The sequence below is a fragment of the Aplidium turbinatum genome, chromosome 15 (assembly GCF_918807975.1).
Source record: "Aplidium turbinatum chromosome 15, kaAplTurb1.1, whole genome shotgun sequence".
NCBI lineage: Eukaryota > Metazoa > Chordata > Ascidiacea > Aplousobranchia > Polyclinidae > Aplidium > Aplidium turbinatum.
In genome coordinates this window covers 16,597,332-16,618,541 of record NC_137486.1, presented here as the reverse complement: position 1 = coordinate 16,618,541, position 21,210 = coordinate 16,597,332, and the positions used below count along the sequence as shown (strand labels likewise).

Genomic DNA, 21,210 nt, shown 5'->3' with positions numbered 1-21,210 from the left:
TGAATAAAAGATGAACTTGCAAATTTTGTGACGCCGGTTCTGCCAGGACCTTGTCAAGATAAATTTTGATCTCGCTACTTTGAACCGAATGCAGTCAGCTCTATGATGTAAACTACTTGGCCAGTTTCGTATAAATGTTTGATGTGAAGTAAATGTCACGATACAGTCTTGATGAAAGGGACTGAATGAGATTTGCTGACTGAAGCGAACTGGAATGGAAACTTACTGCAATCCTTGCAAACGACTCATTGCTCGAAGTCCAAACGTTACTTGGGAAAAGTTATTTTTAATGATATAAATCCATGCCCGTAACTTCCCAGAGTGATTCACGTTAGAGGCACAGAGGTAGAGATGATCTCATACTCAGTTACTGAGTTTTTGGGATGAGAAGATAAAGTTATCACTCTGTAGGCCTTCGACTCTGTAACGAGTGTGGGGTGGGCAGTTCCTTTCTCTAGGCTGCCTTTCTTTCAGCAACTATTCTCATGCAATTGATTACACCCTAGGTAAAGGTTAGCGGTGTTTAACATCAATAAAAAAAGATCGCAAAAAAGCCTTTTGCTTTCGCCTTATTGTTGGTATCGGCGTTATGTCATCACCAAGATAAAAATAATTCCATTTTCATGATCTCTTGGGGATTTTCAAAAATATGCAATTCTACCGGGTATTTTTTTAAAATGACAGATACAAAAGAGGGGTGAGTGTTTACAATGCTTCAACTTCCTTTTGTTGTCTTCAAATTTTAAGCATTTTAATTGTCTGGTCTGGTGGTAAAATTATTGGCACACATTTTCCCATCGTCCGTTGTAGGCTGCAGGCCAAACGAGGTAGGATCGCAAATAATGTCGTTTTGATGACTTTATAACGATTTATTTCACAAAAAGAAGCAAGAAATGGTAACAACATATATGGGGTCAGACATTTTCTTTGTTGTGAAAGTAACACCCCAGCTGCCTCTTCCCAGACAGCAAATCAATCGTTTTTCACATTGATTTAACGTCTGCAGACGTTGAATCAATGTTAAAAACGGTTGATTTGCTGTCTGGGAACTACACTGTCATGTCACAACTCGCCACATCAGTATAAAAAAGAAAAAGCGAGATAAGATACGAGTACGTTCTGATCCGATGTTGATTGGGTGAAAGCACATATGTAGTACGTTATTGCTACAACACAGTGAGGCATGACATCAGAATACAGTTATACATCCAGGGCCGGATTTAGCTGATTGGGGGCCCGGGGCACTTTTAGATCGGGAGGCCCCTGTGCAAAAGAATTTTTCGCACCTACGGCGCGAAAAACCGCCTCTACGTCTACAGTAGCATTAGTCCAGCACTGCACAGCATTTTGCAGAAACTTTAAAGACTGAAAGAAAAAAAAAATAACACAGAAACACATTTTTTCCACGTAGGGAGGCCCTTCAAAACTCGGGGGGGGCCGGGGCACCTGCATCCTCTGCCCCCTCTAAATCCGGGCCTGTATACATCTAGCAATTCAATAGAGAAACTTATACAATTTTTTTTTAATTTTGTGGGGAAAAAGTGGTTTCCATTAGATTTCCATTCATGACGGTATCGATTGAAAAAAACCTTTTAATTTTTTTTTATTTTGAAGATGAAAGTGGTTTCAGCTAAAATGTTGTCACTGCTTTTTTTCATTGTTGTCGCGAATGAAGCTGAAAACGTCCATGACAAAATATATATTTTTTTATGTCAGTTTGTCATGTGAATGATTTCATAAAAGAATTAGCTCCCAAACAATCAAATAGACTGCTAGACCATAGAAGACAATTACTAATTACCCAATTTACCGAGTGACGTTTGATTTGGATTGACTCTGGGAGATTTGATGAAGCATGAAACAATTACAGCATATTGATAGAATGCAAAGAAACTAGACCAGTTTTGCAGCAAAAGATCTGCCCTTTGCAGCAAGGTGTTGGTATATCGGGGAATAAAAAGTTATTTTGCTAACAGCGGAGAGATTGTGAAGACCAATGTCACTACTGGGCGAAGAACATTTTGTAATTCATATTTAAAACTTCGATCAATAATTCAAGTTTCGGTCAATTTTTGTTGAAAAGACCATCTTGATTTTCTGTTATAACCGGATTTTTACTTTCAGTTGTTTTAAAATTCATCAACCTAAAATCGGAAATAAAACCAAGTTAATGTCACTACATTTGTGCAACAGCCTATGCATATTGCATAAGCGAATCCATTACCATTGACAGAAGTTTACAAGAAAACAAAACGCTGCATTTTCAGTTGTTACATAATTAGCAATTGCACATTTACACTCAAAGGGATCAATGCAATTTTGGAAGCATTATGTATTCTGTGGTCACGATTTTAAAGTTTGAAGGGACTTTGTCTTTAAAACCTCAAAAGTAAACACTTTCAGGTTTGGGATCTTACTGAAATGCACTGATTTTTAATACATTAAAATGCAATTGGTAATGAACTGGTTTTTCATGCATTGTTTATTACAAGAGTACAATGTACGTCATGTGACTTCCTGAGTCTGGAAACACCTGCTCATATGGCGACTAACGTATCGTACGTCATTACCACAAACTGGTGGCGACACAACCCTATACTCTTTTCCTTTAAAGTATTAAGTCATGGTGTGCACTGATCTTTCAGTCAACTGGTGAACCTTAAGATTTTCAACCGCTGATGAAACTGTCATACGTAAGAAGATTTCTGAGCCTCCTTCATAATTCTTAAGCGGGGTCCAAGAGGTATCCCTATGTCTTGGAGACGTTTTTCATCCATGTATGGAAGTTCCATCATCCCAATGCTCTCGCTTTCGAAATTCTTCATATATTTCTGAATACAGAGATAAAATGATTATTGATTATAACTATTGGATAACGAATGTAGAACATCTATTCATATTTATTCAATAAATATTGGAATAATCTTGCAGCAGGACCACGTTAAACGCGAACTGTATCTTAAAGAGCTGGCCTCCTTTGATGTTAACGATGACAGCCGGGTGACCTCGCCTTGCGCATAGCAAGCATTACAAAATTGGTTTCTGTCAATTTAACAAATCACCAAAGTGCCAGCTATTAGCATATGGCAGTGGCGTAGCTAGGGGGGGTGGGGCGGCACTTTCAGACAGGACTTTTTTTTTTTGATAATGCAAAAGTACACGGAAAATAAAAGCAAACAGAATGGCAACGTTCAAAACAGTGGCGTAGCCAAGGGGGAGGAGGGGTTTGGGGGTTACAACCTCCCCTTTGGCACGCATGTGACGTCACGATATTGAGAATGATGCTTTCAGTCTCTATGTCTCTAAAACAAAGTTTGCCTAATTTTAAACGAAACTCCATTAAAAGAGCGAGTTTTGCCAATACCAAACATTCAAATATCTCAGCCAGGAATTAGCAACAAGAAAACATAGAGACTTAGCTTTATTAAGTTACCGAAAAATTCCCAAGAAAACATGATCTTATCCTTTTGGTATGCCACCGGACAGCACCATTTTACAGAAATATTTATACTAGGGGATTTATACCCACATTTTTGTTGAAAATGCTCTCAGAATGCACCAAATCCAAAGTAATTTTTCAAAATTTGCTGGGGGGGGAAGCCCCCCAGACTCCCGGCCGCTGGGTGTCGTCTTTGGCGAGGACGCCGTCGGGCTTCGCCCGCCGGCCCTTAAAACCCCCCATTTCAAAATTACTAGCTACGCTACTGGTTCAAAACATACAATAATTCCATTTTAAGTCAATTAACAAAATTTCATTTTCACATGCTGTTTCTTGAAGAGGCAGCAAAATCTGAATTCGCCCCGGGCGGCACATTCCCTAGCTACGCCACTGGCATATGGCAATGACACCTTTTCTGTTTACAGCTGCTGTGTATAATTAACGTCTGCTTGAAATAGAATTTCGTTGGCATAACTAATTAGAATAAAAAGTGTCATAGGCTCGTAATTGAACTGACGTTTTGAATATTTGTGGCAAAACAAATTTGATTTCATTGCTCTACAATTACATAACTTTTTCTTAAAAAAAAATGTATTCGCTTTAGCATTGCTGCTTAACCATGATCAAATCGCTAAAGCGGCTGAATGATCAAAGCATATTGCAAGAAACTGCGTGTGGCCTAGTTTCATGTTCTATTCTGTTGCATCACATGATGCTTTGCTATATCACCATAGAACTACACTTTCTAACCTGTTGTTACAAAAAAAATAGATAAAACAACCGGATAAAAAAAGACAAAAAACAGTGAAACGTCTAAAAAAGTAAGAAACGTAAGAAAAGCAAGCAATGTATCTAAGAAACCAAATTAAAGTTTGTTATGATTACCGATATGCAGTTAAGCTTTGTAAGTTACAGTTTGACTAATTGGCAACATTAAAACCTCACCTCATAGCCAAGTTGTTTTAAAAACAAGGTAAGCAATGGCGGCTGCTCCCCGAAAAACTTAACGAGTTTCTTTACTTTCGGTTGACTTCCGCTCTTCGTCGATGATGACGTCAGACTTTTTCGAGTCTTCGGTTCCACCGAAAGTATTTGACGAGCTTTCAACTGAAACAAATATGCATGAGCTTTGTAATGGCTATTACTAACTTGGCAATAGTTTTCTTCTGATAGACTATGAAAAGAATTTCTTGCAATGCCAGTTTTGTTGAAAAATGATCTTCAGATGTAAAGTATGTGTATGACAATGTATGTGTTCTTTGAATATCGAAACGGTTTTAAATCGGTAGATTTAAAATCCGAATGGCTACTATGACACAACAGTCAAGACAAAAATTTTCCTCTTTTACAGTTGTTTGTTTCTAAAATATTGTAGAATTTCAATACATTTAACTGTTTTTCGAGTAGAATAACCTTTGCATAATCGTGAAGCGCTAAATATATTAAAAAAGTTAAAACGTTTTAATGCAGCAAAATGTGATACAGGTTCAAAAAAATGTTCTTCCGTGTCCTGCTACATTCTATCTTAGACAGCTCGTCTGCAGACGTTGTAACGACGACGCAGAACAATGTAAAAAACGGTTGATTTGTTGTCTGGGATTTAGCGACATACTTCTTGCATTTCATGACGCAACTGTTCAATCTCTCTTGACGTGACGTTTTGCTGACGTAACTCTGACGATAGTTGCGCAAGGCTTCGAGCAAGGGTGACGACATGAGATTCGAGCCTTGTGAATCTTTTGGACACGGACCTGAAGCAAAAAAGACATAAAATTAAAGCGTCGTTTTTAAAGTGGACTGCAAAACTTTGTCGACTTGGTTGCTAACGAAGTAACAACCCAGAAAATTAACGTTTTGGATATATATAACGGGATAATAATAAAGTAATACTAATCGTGTTTTTATTTTCGGCCATTGCGATAACATACAGTACACTGCGATCACACAAGCGATACAACAGACGACAGGAAGCACCGAAGTGACATATAATCTTCGAGTCAGCTGCTCCCCTTATTTTGGCTTGCCATTAAGTGTCTTTGCCGAGACACAGCCGCGTGCCCTGAAGCGGTGTCGAACCCACGTCCCTTCGAAGGTCGCGCAGACGTTCTCACCACTCGGCTACGCAGCTGACAAGGAGCATACCTTGCGGTTGTGAAAAAAATCATTCTAATAAATCGCAATTTTTTTTGGTTTAACTTCGTCAGCAGAAGCAGCAGAAAAATATTTTTTTTGTAGCGTATGTTACAAAAGTATTTAATGGCTACCCACTTCATCTGCGACTTTCCCCTTTCAGCAAGGAAGTGCAAGGTATAGCCTACAGAGGATGTCATCAATAGCAACTTTACTATGTCCCGGCTTTAAACACTTTTGACAAAACAGTTATTTTATATTTTTCTTTAATATAAGTTCGATTTTGTAAAACTAATAGGGGATTTATCATAAAAAGATATGCAAAAAGGTACACGAAATAAACTACAGCTTCGCGAATGCAAAATATCACGCAAATGCAGCGTTCATGTGGGCAAAATTGTATGGACGAAATTGTATGCTTTTCCAAATTAAAGAAATATGAATAACCCTTGCTAGTTTGCATCTTAGATAAATCAGTTTGTTTGAAATCCCATTTGTTTAAAAGAAACGAAAAGCTTTTAAAAAGGTATTGCGTCAGTGTATTGATTGCTTTAGCCTTTATTCTTTTTTAATTCCTGCCAAAACCCCATTAAGGTGGTGAAGCAAAACAATTATGAAATTATTTAGATTAAATTAATTTGATTTAATTCAATATAAATGTAAGTCTACTAATGACTGCCATAAAAAGGTTTCGAGTCAAGTTTATTGTTAATCCTGGGTGCATCAACTTGGCAGTACAGGTAGGCTACAATATACACAAGCATGCACATTTAATTATAAGGCAAAGACTATTAAGCACATTAAGTTAAAATCTGGAGGTACAGGCCTACTTTTTAATAAAAAAAAAAGTTTATACAAACTTTATAAAACCATAAAACACACTGAGAAAGACACGACTACCAGTCACTGCTACATGTACCTTACTTTCACAGGGCCGTTGAGAAAATAATTTAGGCTTAGTACTATAAGGAGAGACCCCTAACACAAATATACAAACTAAGCTAATGCATTATCCCTGATGAAAGCTTGGGGGAAAGTTTACTGGACATGTGGCCAATTGCAATTTCAGACCTGGTACTCTTTCTTACAAAACGTATTTTTTCAACTTTCAAAAGGTTTCGGAAAACTTACCTCAATTCTCGCGAGTATTTTTCTCCACTCAGTTGGTTCTTTCGATAATGTCGTCTACTTCCGGTTTTGCGCAGAACGCTACTGCACACGCTGGTTGTGGTGATGGAGCGAACGCTTGAGGTTTCCCCAAACTCGGAACGATCGTTTGTAACACTGAAAGAGGTTTTGTAAAATGAAACAAAGTTATTTAAATGGAATTAATTGATCATTGAATCTTTTTTTATGAAAGTTTTTCAAGCAATTTCTTTGTTTTAAAGACTGTAATAGCATAATTAGAAAGCAAAATTATAATCTTCAACCAACTTTACAAGTCTTTCTGTTTCAATAATCGTTGTTTTCTATGAGCTTGTCTTGCCCCGAACTATGTTTATCACTATTAGAAAGTTAAAGGACTAGTTTTCTAAGGGCTAGTTAAGAAAAGGCTTGTTAAGTTAAAGAGTAGTTTTCGTTATACTGAAATGTAAACATGGAAATCAAAGTAAGACTATACACGTTCTTACCATAAACTAACAAAGCGATGAGACCTACAAAATATGCTTTAAATGTGTTTAAAGCATGCTGCTGCTATAGGCTATCTACGATTACGATACAACGCCTAATTTTTGGTTTCGAATCTGGAGAGTTCAGTTTCGAATTCAGAATTGCAGTTGCAGTTGCAAATACGGCAAGTATCATGAACATGGCAATTGTTTTAAGCAAACGATGACTATTTAACGTCATGTAAGGCAGGAGAGTAATTGTCATCTGATAGTTGAAGTTTCAACGAAATGGGCCAGATCGACAACTGTTCGAATTCTTGAGAAATTACGCATCTTCAGCACAAGGCTATCATGAGTGACAAAAACTTGGCTTTAAATTAATGATTTACCTGTAATATGAAGCCCTATAAGAAGGGTCCGCAGATTTCTTTCTGTTGCTCGGAAGCTTATAAGTTGCCCGCTGCATTGAACAATCTGTGATGTCACTGTCGTCATACACTCGTCTGTGACGTGTTCGTTGCTTTCTTTCGTCACCAGAAGAGTTTCTGCGACGAAAACTTCTCCTGTTTCCCGACGGACCACGTTGCAACTTGCTGGAGACAACCTTGAAAAAAAAGCAAATTCTCTGGTAAATCTTTTAGTTTTCGTACTTTCATGTTTATTGGATACTTTGTAAAAGTAGTTTTCTTTCTTTACAGTTTTTAAGTGGAACTTTTCTACCAGCAGAAAGCACGATTGTTGTACAGCCCTTTGTATGGTAGACCTCAAGCACTGAGAACTGCTGCACATGTAGTAAAGAGTCCTGTACACAATACATTTTGAGGTATCACAGCTTTCATTTTAAATAAGTATCTGCAAAAACAAAACAAAAAGATAAAAGCCGATCTAAAAAAGACCATTTGTTAACTGGAATGTCTGGTAATATTTCCTTAAATTTTGCCTTATTATTACTTGGCTGCGCTGATGCCTGATACTGTCTATTTTGTGAAGCGCTGAGAGCAACGTATGTGATAAGCATTAAGCATACAACGCTTTTTAAAAATAGATTATTGTTATTAAAAATTACAATTCGCTGTCATATTTCTGCCGAATTGTGAATGTTGTTAATGCAATTGTGATTAAACAAAAGAAACCAAATAAAATTTAATTTTTGTCGTAGCTCCTTATTGTGTTGAACTTTGTGTTCAACTGGAAATCTCATTGTGAAAGAGCCATAATTACTTTGCATTTATCACAATGCACAAAAATTTTGTGAAACTCTTTGGTTAAAAAATGTAGTATTTTTTACTGTATCTTTGCATCAGAATTATTATGCTTCAACGCTTTTATCGAACAAACTATCGCAAACGAATATTGTGCTAATTGGCCTCCGGGGCTACCGACCAGGCATGGTTTTCCAAGCATTTAAAAAAATCACTTTTTATTTCGACAAAAACGCGATAGATCGCAGCACAATCTTTTACTTTTTGCGTCTCAAGCGAATAAAAACAGTAGGAACCCAACGAAGTTGTAGACTTATCCTACAACTCAAATATATGGAGTTTCTTAAGAAGCTGTTTTGCAAGATGACTACCAAGCTGTTTAGCATCACAATTTTAAAAATTTATGGATTGGTTGAACTTGTTTGTTTAATGTGAATGGATAAATATTTCATGATGAGATTGTGTAATAATGTGTATACAAACCTCGAGCAGCCATCAATTTGGACACATCGACGTTTGAACAGACATTATTTCTATAAACAGGCAACTTCAAAAGATAATTATCTCAAAAATAAAACAGCTTAAATATCAGACATGGCTCAAATATATATCAAGTAATTTTTATTGCAAATATCATAAGCAATTTCATTGCTGATCTTGCTGCCAATAAGCAGTTTTATTACTTTCAAACTAATCACTTTGGGGCCGATGTGTTTAGAGCGAAGATAGCTCAGATACTATCATTACATGTTGTTGCACTGTGTGTATACAAAGATACAATATCACAAGATGCTGTAAAACCTGACGTCACTAATTTTCTAATGTGATCTTTTAACGTTAGAGATCACTAAGCAGTGCTGCAAATGTCACAAAGTTTCTCAAAACTTATTTTAGAAAAGAATATAATTGATTAAACAAAGTTAAGTTTTAGTTCTAGGCTATAAATTATTATCGCTATTTTACCACAAAAGAATCAATATTGTAGATAAAAGATTGATCCTATTGCAAATATGTTATGTTTAGATAGATATGTTTGGCAGCACCGTAACCTGGCTATGACGCGATGGAGAATTATATGAGTAGAAAACGAGCTCGACATGCGTGTGTTATATTTCTATTTCTCGGATAGGGCAAAGCTTGTGATTTGGGTTGTATTTATATTTAAAATCTGTTTGCAATTTTAATTTCAAACGTTGCTTTCCTGCAGCAACGCAATAGCCTACTTTAAACAAGGAGGGATAGATGTTGTGGGTTTACACGGATTTGTTTATTTTATTTTGACTTAAATAAACTTGAATTTAGGAAATATAAATATTAACAACAAATCTAAACATTCAGTTTATGTTTTACCTTAGCTCTTTGATCGTGCTTTTTCGCCTGCATTTCACTCAGAGCGCTCTCGGTCGGAGACAGCTCAGCAGTGCCGCTAGCGGTTACTCTCAATTCTTCCACAGAGCGTTGGAGGGGCTTTGCTGTATTGTAAATCACTATTAATTGATTAAACTACCATTCAACGTTTTATATGCAGAGAAAACTTTTTCTCGAACCGTAGAAAATTTCATGATCAGATCACCGCTTCAATGCGTGATGGAAATCTACAGATAAATCTGCATCAGGCATTGCAGAGTGAAAAAAACAGTGTTGCAGAACGCGTTTTCGAATATTAAATTCTCATCAGTGCAACTACGTTTATGAACGCAATAACAACGGTTAAATTTAAACTCAATACAATACATTACAAACATTATAAGGACATATTCTCAGTGTTCAATTGAATATTAATAAATCCAGAGACATCAGAAAATTACTTCCCGCATGCAATTCCAGACCGACATTACTCGCTTAAGGTTTTTTTTTTTGTTAAAACAAACTTAATGTTCAAAGCAAAAAAGCCATCACAATGAACATCTACCGAAGTATACTAATTTACAGTACTTAGATAAGCAATGAAAATTAATAGACGGTATTGTTATTAATATCAATTCAATATGATTTCAGTGATTATAATACAATGTAATACAGTAGCGTATCCGTTGTTATTGCGTTTATGAACGTAGTTGCACTGATGAGAATTTAATATTCGAAAACGCGTTCTGCAACACTGTTTTTTTCACTCTGCAATGCCTGATGCAGATTTATCTGTAGATTTCCATCACGCATTGAAGCGGTGATCTGATCATGAAATTTTCTACGGTTCGAGAAAAAGTTTTTTCTGCATATAAAACGTTGAATGGTAGTTTAATCAATTATAAAGTTCCTTGGTTTCATATTATCTAAATCACTATTAGTTCAGCTTTCTTTTCGGCAAAAAAAGTTTAATTAATTTGTATGTTTTTGAAAGTATATCCATTGTACTACTACTACAACCTAGTTTTAGCGTTGCATAGACTACTTTCGCAGACAATGATCACGATGAGCCTGTGTTACACAATGAGTGAAGCAGCGCAAACCTTAGAATTGTAGTATTACAGCTTTATGCAAATGTCGAAGTGCTCAAAACGCGCTTTAAAGCAACTGAATAGAACGTAAATTCAACTTACAGAAAACGTAGGCTACTTACTTCTGTTTTCAGGATGTGCGCTTTTTAAAGCAACAGTTCTATTTTGCTTTTGTGTGAAGGATGAGTTGTATATTACTTCATTTCCGATTTCTTTTGGTACTTTTCTGACACCCATTTCTAGATTTTGACGATTCTCTTCGAAAGACAAAGGCGGAAGAATGGGAGTGCTCGACCTTGACCAACTGGTTTCTTTCTCTTGCGAGTGATGCGGAGAAAAAGATTTTTTTCCGGATTTTACGCACTCCGTATCCCTATCTTCATCAGTGAGTACAGAAGAATCAAAGTCAAAAACAGACGCTTCAGGCTCAACTACAGTCCCACTGTCTCTATCATCGCTTTTTCGCGAGCTTTTATCCCCACTTAGTGGTGAGGTTGAGTTGTTCATAAGCCTACACTTGGGGTCACTCACTTTATGCCGTTCCGATTCGCTACTTACAGAACGGTGCACAGCCCTTCGAAAACTAAAGTTCTGCTGCGGATAATAATCGTTATTACCGTTAGGGTGCAACATATGTGGTACAGGGGAGGAGAGCATCAATTGCTTGTTGTTGTCATGAGTAGTTTTGTTTTTCATTTCCTTATACGAAGCTTCAAAGGAGTTTATTTTGGTAGTGGATGGGGATGGAGTTTTGCCCATTCGTGGGTCCATATGACTTGGTGATGCTGAATTGTGGGTAGTGTAAACCAGCCTTTGATCTGAAAAATGCTGCGGAGGAGGTCCACCGTTGACAAACTGTTGAGAGCTATTCATGTTCACCACTGGAGTGGAATGATAGAATGAACTGTTTTGAATATGAGAATTTACATGTGGTTGAGTTGAAGGTGGCCCATAGCGCATGGAAGGGTTCAAGTTAGGGTTAAACTCCGTGACTAGCCTGTTACTCGGTTGTCCCTTTTCTGTTTCAAAATTCATTGATCTTCTAACTGCAGGTCCACTTTTTCCATACTCCGACATTGGTCTTCGATGAAAGCAAGGTCCTGTGCTGTTTGGTCTCAGCATGTGCTCTGAAGAGGAAAATCCTGTGGTTGGAGTTTTTCTTACATCTCCCCATGCTTGGTTTGGTACAGGTGTTCTGTTCATTCTGGTTCGGTTGTCTTCCTAAAATTGAAAACAAACAAATATAAAAATAAAACCATAGCCTACAACCAAAGGAACTGTTTCTTGTATGAAATCGTATATAACATAGCCTCGGTGTTGTTGGTTCATTAATGATTATCAATTGTAACGTATGTATGGTAATGGTGGTAAAAGAAAAGACTCTGCCCCAGATCGAGGCTCAAAGAACGATGGCAATCTCATAGAATAAGGAAGCCTTTTAAAAACCTTAATCGACGATTTGTACACTTCTTGAAGTTTCAAACCAAAAGTGCTTACCAAGCTCAAAGTTTTAAGCCTTATTATTGAAATTTCGTGCAAGTAGCCTACATGATTCCATTATTAGATGGCACTGAATTGAGAGTAGTTTTTTAAGTCTATTACCCAAAATCATCTTGTTTGTTATTAATTCTTGTCTGAGAGGGCCAAGTGTTTGTCAACCGTACAACTGATACGCATCTATACTCCATACATATATGCAGCCTGCATTGCGCAACGGCAGTTCAGATGCATTTTATGAGATATTTTAAAAATGAGCTACTAATCATTATAGCTAGGCTAAATCAAAAACACTATCTAACTTGAAATCGAACACTAAAGCAATTAGACGTTACCATTTGATGATGTGCACCAGCGGCCAGTTTGTTAGAATCTACTTCGTGAAAAGATGGTGGTATAGCGCTTTGGGGTCGTGGAGGGGGAGAGTAACTTGACTTTTGAGACTTGACTCTCAATTTTGGTGACGTCTAAAGAGTAATAATAACAAACATCCACTTAAACACGAACTTAACACAACTGTTTCCATAAGTTGTCTTTAATGTACCCATTACCCTTAAATTACACAATTATTCGATCAAGCAATAATTTAACGTTAAACTCAGCTGCAGTGGTAAAAATTAACTTTGGCCTACTATAACAACAGCAACAATACTTCGTAGTTTATCGTTTTTGCTCGTTGGCAAAAATTAACATGAAGCACGTTTTTGAAGTCCCAATATGCTTGAGTGTAGTTTTATTAGAAACAAAAGCAAAAAATGTTAGCTAAAAATGAAAGACTTAATGCAATTTGGTGTTGGTGTCAGTGCTGAAAATTTACGATTACTGTTATCTTGCGATGAAATTCTTTTTCACGACTCATTCTAAATCGAACTTCCCTTCCAGCAGCAACTTACTCTTTGGGCCCGAGAAACATAAACAGCTTCAGAATTGTTGAATGCAGTTTTTTGCTGAGCTTCAGCGGGTAATTTATTCTTGTTCAGCTTCTCGGGTAGATTAGGAGCTGGCGTTTTGCAGCGGTTATTTTGTGACATCATGGATGTTGCTTTTTTCTGAATAAAAAAACACATTTTGTATAAAACAACAATCACATTGCAAAGTGTAAACAAACAAGCTACAAATCAAATAACTTACATTTTCTAATATAGGCTACTATAAGCATAGAACAACAGCTTTTATTTGATTATGAAGGAAAGACTTACCAACGCTTTCATTTCTTTCTTTTCCTCGGTGTCGCTATTGAGCAGACTTCGCAATCTTTCTTCTATTGTTGGCGGGGAGTTCGATTTCTATTGAAACAAAAAGCACATTTCATATCGTGTGTTCGACCATCACAGTAGATGTCACACACAAAACATCCCAGCCAGGAAATGAGTCCTTTTATGAAAATCAGTCCAAAGTCTGCATAGCCTACGTTGAATCAATGATAAAACATACTGGTATTGAAACCTCGTTAGTGATAAAAATGTTTCCCCTTCTATAAATTTCTTCTTATTCCGGAAATTCTTGTTTTGAGACCGGAATTAAAGCTTGAATTCCGGATTTTATAAAAAAAAAAATAAAGCAATTGTTCCTAAATTTTGTAAGGATATGTAAGAAGATTTCTTTAAAAGCTTTAAAGTGCCTCTGACAGGTAAATAAATTCGCGAAATTTACCTAAAATACCAAAAAGATGACACTAACAAACTTCCCTGACCAGCAAATCGTAAAAAATATCAACAGGCTACTAAGTTACACGCTTGCAAACTTTCGTTGACATCGGCGAATCTGGCACTCATTTAATTGCGAAAATAAAAACGGCAACACCGCTGTGACGTCACAGTGAGCGGGAAGGATACATTCTTTCTCTGTGATGACTTGGTAAAGTATGGTACGGCTATTGCAAAACGTGAATGTGTGGGGCTTTGTTGGTCTAAAGCATGTGCAAATTAAGAATTATCGAAATGAAAAAGTGAACTTATTATTACTATCAGGTTTCAATCAAATAGGTTGAGTTTACTTTTATCAAACAGCATCTCAATTCAATTGAAATTGCAGTTTCATAGGGCTACAATTTTCATACTTTTTTATTTGTCCTAATCTGGCTATAGCCATTTGCAGTGTAACAACAGTATTTCACAAACAGTACCTTTAATTTATGGTTGAGGCAATGCCTACAAATTGCTGTTTATGTGACATTGTCAGTGACAAAGACCGTGTGCTTTCTTTTCCCACTTTCCCACAAAACGAGGTACTGAGAAGAAAATGGTCAAAGTTTTCTTCAAGTGTTCGAAAGTGGGATGGGCCATACAAAACTAGTCGTATATGTTCACTTCACTGAAGATGATTTTGTTAATACCACTCAAGTAAAAATGCCTACAGGCATGTGTTGGAGTGTATACTACAAGGTGGTGCTCTCGGAAGCAACAATCGGATTGTGATGCCGTCATGCATTGTTTGGCGAATCCGAAACAATTTTCCAGATCCAGATGGCAGTTACACAGGATTTCAATGGCCATCTGAAGGCACATTACGAGAGAGAGAGAGAACTTTTATTTATTTTTGAATAGTGATGATGAATTAAATATGAATGATGATTCGTACGATTTGTTCATTTTTCACTTCAAGTATATTTTAGGTTTTGTAGGAACGTATCCAGTACAGTTTTATTAAACTGCAAAAAACAATAAATCTTCGAAAAAAGCAACCTCTTGTACCAACTCCGACCAAACTGTGATCCACCAATTACATCTAGGAAGCGTTTGTTTCATCCGTTGCTAACGACGTCCACTTAGGATGACGTAATACCACCAAAGTCGTCCCAGAGCAGTGAAATATGGAGTTTCGCCTGTGGTGGCGCTGCGGAGCAGTCGTTTGATTAAATTACGCCCTAACTAGTCGAGCTACAAGGTTAAGATTAAAAAGTTCGCTAAGTGTAATTCTGCGCTAGAAAATGCTTTAAAAAGTTACTATACTTGGATCCAACCTGTCAGGGGCACTTTAATAAACTTGTTGGCAATATATAATCGGCAAAATCTGCAAAAATCTGCAATATGTTGCAACAAACGCCATATCTCTCTTCAGACAGCAATGCTTTAAACTTTAAAGCATATTTTCCAAAAAGAGGAGAATCGATTAAAATTCACCTAACAACATCGCTCTAGTCGTCACGACAGTATAAAAACTTAATTAGGAGTCGCAAAAAGCAGTTTGTCGGGCAATAAATAACCGTAAACGGAAAATCCGACCTACAAGTTTTGAAATGTAAACAAGACCTTTTTGACCTCTCATTAATATGTGATTGGAGAGCGTGTAGGTCCACGATAAAATATGATTAAGGAACTATAACTGGCGTTGCATGTTTAAACGAAGCGTTTTCATAATAGCAAAAGTGTGGCTAATCAATGCGATTTTGCGGTGCAGTATTTGTGTAGATTGAAACACCAGCTTGTTCAAAAGCAAAACACGTTTTCTGTAGTTAGTGAAAAAAATACTTTAAGAAGGTGTGGGCTACACAAGATTAAATGTACAACTTTGACAAGTCTGTGTTTAAGAGACTTAAATAATGTTGCAGTTGCTATTAAATGTGGCAAAGAGGCAAACGTGCAGTGTGAAAACATTACAAAGACTTGTACAATTTTGCATCAATGTATTTGTTAATCAATCGTTAAACAGCGCATCCAGAAAGAGCTTTAAGAAATTAGACAATATAAAAATGTACCTTCACAAAAACAAAGATTCAAGCAAGGGTGTTCTACGTAACCTCAAAGAGAGGGGGCTTGGTTTCGCTTTGGTAGCTTTTTGTGCACTTTGTTTACTACATTGATACTTCCCATTTGAAATGCATGCTTTGTATTTTAGGGTCGGTCTTGAGATAAAGTTAAACTTTCGAAGTTGGATTAAAAAGGTTTGGCTTTAAGTTGAAATTAGGCTTAAAACCATTTTCATGACTACTGAAATATTTCAGTACGGTAGGTTCTTCTTTGAAGATCCACTTGTCTTAATTTCAAGAAAAGTTTGTCTAGGTTTGCACAAGGGAAGATTTCGGACACATTATGTTTTGCGTTTAGCGCTTAGGCCCAGTAAAAGTCCTTCGAATAAAAGAGGATAAAAACAAAATTTTAAATTTGTTTTATAATTTATACATGAAGGGAAATGCCAGGTGGAAATCATTGTACGTAGAGACCCATTATTTATTTTTAACATAACATAGAGCTTAAAGACGGACAATTTTCAGGTTTAGCTTAATGGAGGGCCGAAGGCAAATACATTTTTGCCTGTAGTTGCAATTGCAGACAAGAAAACTTGAAACAATTAAAGACATGATTATAACAAACTACGGTGCAGAGAATGTAAATTATTTCTATCAAAGAAAATAGATCAAAGACAATTATAACTGATGGATTTCTAACCTTTCCAAAGTGTCCCAGTTGTTTATTATTACAAGCACATTGAAAATAGCCTCGTTTACAAATTTTCGATTTCGTTTTGTCAACCAGCGTGCAGCATAGGACTATACAGCTAAATAAAGCTACCAGAGAAGTGATTAACTCACTGTTACCGACTTGAGGCGTTGGCAAAATAGTGTGACTCATCTAAGGCGTTACTTTTTCACGTTTTACAACACCTGCTAACACTCAACTTATGTGTTTTCAGTAATAGGCAACTTTCCAAAAAAAAAATTGCCGCACTTACTTTAAGCCAATTCTAAGAGAGGTGTTGTTTATCAGATTGTTAAAATATCTTCAAAGACGCTTTGTCAGTACGTAAAATGATAATGTGTCCTTTGAATGTAAAGTAAACAAAATATTTTTTTCGAAAACTGAAAAGCTAGTTTTGAAGTTTACTCCTTCAGTCTGTCGCTTTTGCGCAAGCGTAAATCACGAGAGAAAAGTGGAACACATTAGCATAGCAAACTTTACTATCACAATAGACGTATTTTTTTTTCATTTTCCAGCTCGGAATAAACAAAGAAGCTCCAACGTCTTGTAATTCAACTACATCTGGCAAAAACCTGCCCCTATTAGTAGGCTATGCAAGCCTTTGGGATCTAAAGCGAAGACTTTTATTTTTCAATACTTTACTAAGTAGTTAATTGTAGGCTATCTACATTTTAAGGCAAGGGTTATTTATCTCCACACCTGCTTGCATTGCTTTTATTACAAGCAAAACAAAAATTGAGAAAACTCAAATTTCATTCTGAAACCATTTTCAGACAACTCTCTGTGCTGTCCCCTGCTTAGCCCATTCAAATATTGATACTTTTACGTTAATAATGCGTCTGTAAACACCAAACCTGCGTCATGTTATCTCAATACACAACAAGATCAGGAGAAAATGAGCTTAGTGAATATTTTAGAAATAGGTTAACTTGAAAACGCTTAACAAGTCAAATCATAATATTTACTGCTTCTAGTAGTGCAACGTATCGATAACTAAGATACCAAGTCATAATCAGCCAAAAATAAACCACACAAACAAAAGTGTTATCGTCCTAGTTTTACTGGGGAAAAGTACATGTTTTACCTTTAACTCAAAACAAGACTCACAACAAATTAGCCACGCAACACAATCAATGCATTTCTACCGTTAAATGATATTTCTGTTACACCCGTGGCTGCACTGGCCTTGTTGCTAATGGCAAAAGTTTTTGGAAAATGTTTAGTGATAAAAAACTAATAAGTTCAGCGGAGTAGCTTGTTGGACAAGTATTCCACTATCTTTACCAGAAAGAATGTTGATCATCTTCTGTAAGATTTTTCTTTTAAATGTTTCAGAAATATTTGAAGGTAAACACATAAACGTCCTTAATATATTTTGCCACAAAGATAAGACAAAAGTTCGTTAAACTAAAACTTTTTGTTCTGCTCACACAATTTGGAATCTAATCAAACACGAAAAAATAAGTTCGGCTAAGAAACGGTACTAAGAAACTACAAAACAAATCTCAATCTCAAGCTTTTAAATAGATTATTTCATATTAAACATTACTGCTTTCCAAAGTTTATTTGAAGAACGACATATTTAACAAATAATCTGACTGAAATATCGCTGGCTTAGCCTACATGACATGAATGTCTACTGGAAATGTTTTGTGCAAACACCCTACAGCCATCACATATATAATTACTATCTTGCAGTGTTGCCTAAATATTATTGACGAAGCGCTTCAAACCGTACACGACAACTTTCTCTAACAGACAAAAATTTGACATATCACCGCTGGAAAAGAGTATATATAAATCAAGAATCAACACATACAATGTACATGTATTCATAAAACTCCACATTTCCACCAATACACATTCTTAATTACTTTGATAGAAGATTCTGAAAGTTATAATTAAAACAAAAACATCAATTAAAGCCAGATGAATGCTTGGCTTGTCTTGTTTATAATAAAAGTATTTTAGAAACCTAAAGAATGCGTGTTCTATCTGTATTCTTGTTTCTTTTGTTGGCCACGGCATTTAGAAAACTTCCTCTGGTCCAAACTGAGCTTTTGTGATTAAGGGACGCGTCCGAAGTAATAATTACCATTGTCTTTTGCTCGGCAAGACCATAAACCATTGTTAATCGGCATTGTTCACTTTTGTCAACCGCAAACGGTCGTCGAGTTCCCAGAGCCGAATAAAGGCGATCGGCATTTAAACTCTGAGATAAAAGAATTTATTTTGATACAAATAAACTACACGTAACTTTGAACCCTTTCTCAAGAGCTTTTGGTAACACATGATAGAGTGGAGATCCATCAAACAGAAACAAACAGTAGTCGATACCCTGCGAAAGGTGGAATGCTTTGTGACTAACAAAGTAGATAAAAAGCGATTTTATTATTGCATAAGCTCCATTTGGTAGAAATGGCCAGAACTTCAACCGGCAAGGCGTTATAGCCTACTTTTGCTGCAAAAGCTCTTTTTCCTTTCTAAACCGGCTTGACAATCCGCTAACGAATACAACATTGCAGGGTATTAACTTTTATACACTCTGATGTTTAAATTATTCGTCAGTTTTGTGTTTATACATCTCTGCTAATTAAAATGTCGCAAATATTTTAAGCCAAAACGTTTTGTAACAAAAAAACAATAAAAAACCGACACGTTTTTTCAATGTAAGTTTGTAGCCTACTTGCGTTTAAGTCTTACGTTTGAACTTCCCTTGCAAACCTATCCCTTTTTCTGAGCGGTATTTTGAACGTAAATATTCTTCAACAATTTGTAAAATAAAAACAATTAGGCCTACTTTGTCAGACGTTTTCGTGAAAACATGGACATTTTCTAAACAGAATGTGTTATCAAGTGAAGGGGTCTTATAGCAAATCAGCAGTTGTCAATGTGTGAGGAAAATTACAAAAGTGATAACCAAACTGACTTTGGGTAAAGAGATATTTCGGCTTACAAGATAAAGCTAGCATTTGGCAAGCTTTTCACAGCCTTATTAATTGTAATGCCGTAACATATTATCGCATAGTTTTAGCATGAGATTCACCAAACGACATTAATCAAATTAATTTTAAAAGGCAATTTTTCATCTTCGTACGCAGACAAAACCCAACAACAAAAACCAGTAACAATGCAACTTCTCGCCAAAAGTGTAGGTCTATTGCTTTATGTTGTCATCACAAAAGAACAAAAAACATTATTAGCAGAAAAAATAAAGGAATTTTCAATGAGATTGAAGAAATCAGTCATGTTGCTCTTTTAAATCAAAATCCTGTTGAAGTCAGATGGTCACATAATTGCACATCTGTTCACTTACCTCGGCTGCAAAACCAGCTTGCTTCGGGCTTGACTTTTGCCAATTGCCGCCACGTTGATGTTTCACTTCCGAGCTTGGTGACGTGGACTGAACAGCTTTCTGTCGTATCGCTTGACTGAGACCAAGCAACTGCCTTCTGCCATCAGCGCTGGGTTGATTGTAAGCTTTTCTTTCAGTGTTTGTGGTGGCAGGACCCTGGCAATGTGTCAACAGTCTTAATATTCTGTTGCTAAAATTTGGCATTTTGGTGATATCATCTAAATACTTGCTCTTGCTGGCCTGACGCTGCTAACCAAACCAACTCAAGCACAAGTGATCAAGTGATTGGTTGAGCTGGTGTTGTTTTCACGGATTGTTAAGCTTGAATGGCGAAAAGCAGAGGTTATTATTAACAAAAACAAGACGGAAATCGTATTAATTGCATACCGACCGTGTATTTTAAATCTTCGCTTTGAGCGCCAGATTATTTTGTTTTTGAAATCTTGAATTTTTAATATTTTTTTTTCGTGAAAATATTACCCAACCAAAAATTAAGAGCTTTGAAACTTTGGCCTCATCAATAAGCTACGAATAATAATTTGCATGAAAGATCTTGTACATGCACATCTTAAACCATTACGGTATTGCCACCTTTTCCTTTTGTTGCTGTATTAGTTTGATTTACGTTTAAACAGAGAAAAATAAATTGAAATTGAATAACTGTAATGTACTCCAAAGTCCAAACCATTTAATTTTTTTTATTATAAGCTGATTTTTTAGGATTTTTGTAAAAGATAAAAACTTCACGAAACATATAAATTTGTGTTTTACAAGATTTTATTATCGAAGGCATATTTATTTTAGTTGCACAAAATTGTTAAAGATCATGTCATTTCAAAGATCAATAAAATCTTTAAAAAAAGTACTAGCCTGTATACACCTACCCAGAAAATAATATAAAGACGCTACGCAAATCGCTTATATGTATTCCAATGCAAATACGAAATGATGTTTGGAATTCTCAACTGATACACTACATAGTTTCGATCCTATATTATGAATTGCAAACCCAGTAGCCTACTTACGATGAGAACGATTTTAGTGATGTATATTTGTATTGGTTTGATTGAAGCAATATTGGATTTCCGTGTTTGAAAACCATTTCTGAAGTTTAATACCAT

General features: G+C 36.2%; 1 protein-coding gene across 1 annotated transcript; it reads right to left on the bottom strand.

The window, feature by feature from the left end:
• Positions 1-858: 858 nt before the first annotated feature.
• LOC145784005 (uncharacterized) lies at positions 859-21,210 on the bottom strand. The gene is made up of 12 exons (XM_082595762.1): positions 21,115-21,210; positions 20,051-20,245; positions 13,516-13,602; positions 13,210-13,365; positions 12,652-12,783; positions 10,942-12,040; positions 9,732-9,853; positions 7,569-7,783; positions 6,701-6,853; positions 5,052-5,190; positions 4,385-4,546; positions 859-2,831 (listed from the first exon to the last, which is right to left on the bottom strand). The coding sequence occupies exons 1-12, from the start codon at positions 21,208-21,210 to the stop codon at positions 2,688-2,690; spliced, it is 2,700 nt and encodes an 899-aa protein (XP_082451888.1). The 3' UTR covers positions 859-2,687.

Excerpts from the sequence above, each read along its gene's own strand:
- LOC145784005 (XM_082595762.1), bottom strand. The coding sequence starts at position 21,210 with ATGGTATTAAACTTCAGAAATGGTTTTCAAACACGGAAATCCAATATT. Across the intron at positions 13,366-13,515 it reads AGAAAGAAATGAAAGCGTTG|AAAAAAGCAACATCCATGAT; the intron begins GTAAGTCTTTCC and ends TTTTTTATTCAG. Across the intron at positions 4,547-5,051 it reads TGCGTCATGAAATGCAAGAA|TTGAAAGCTCGTCAAATACT; the intron begins GTATGTCGCTAA and ends TATTTGTTTCAG.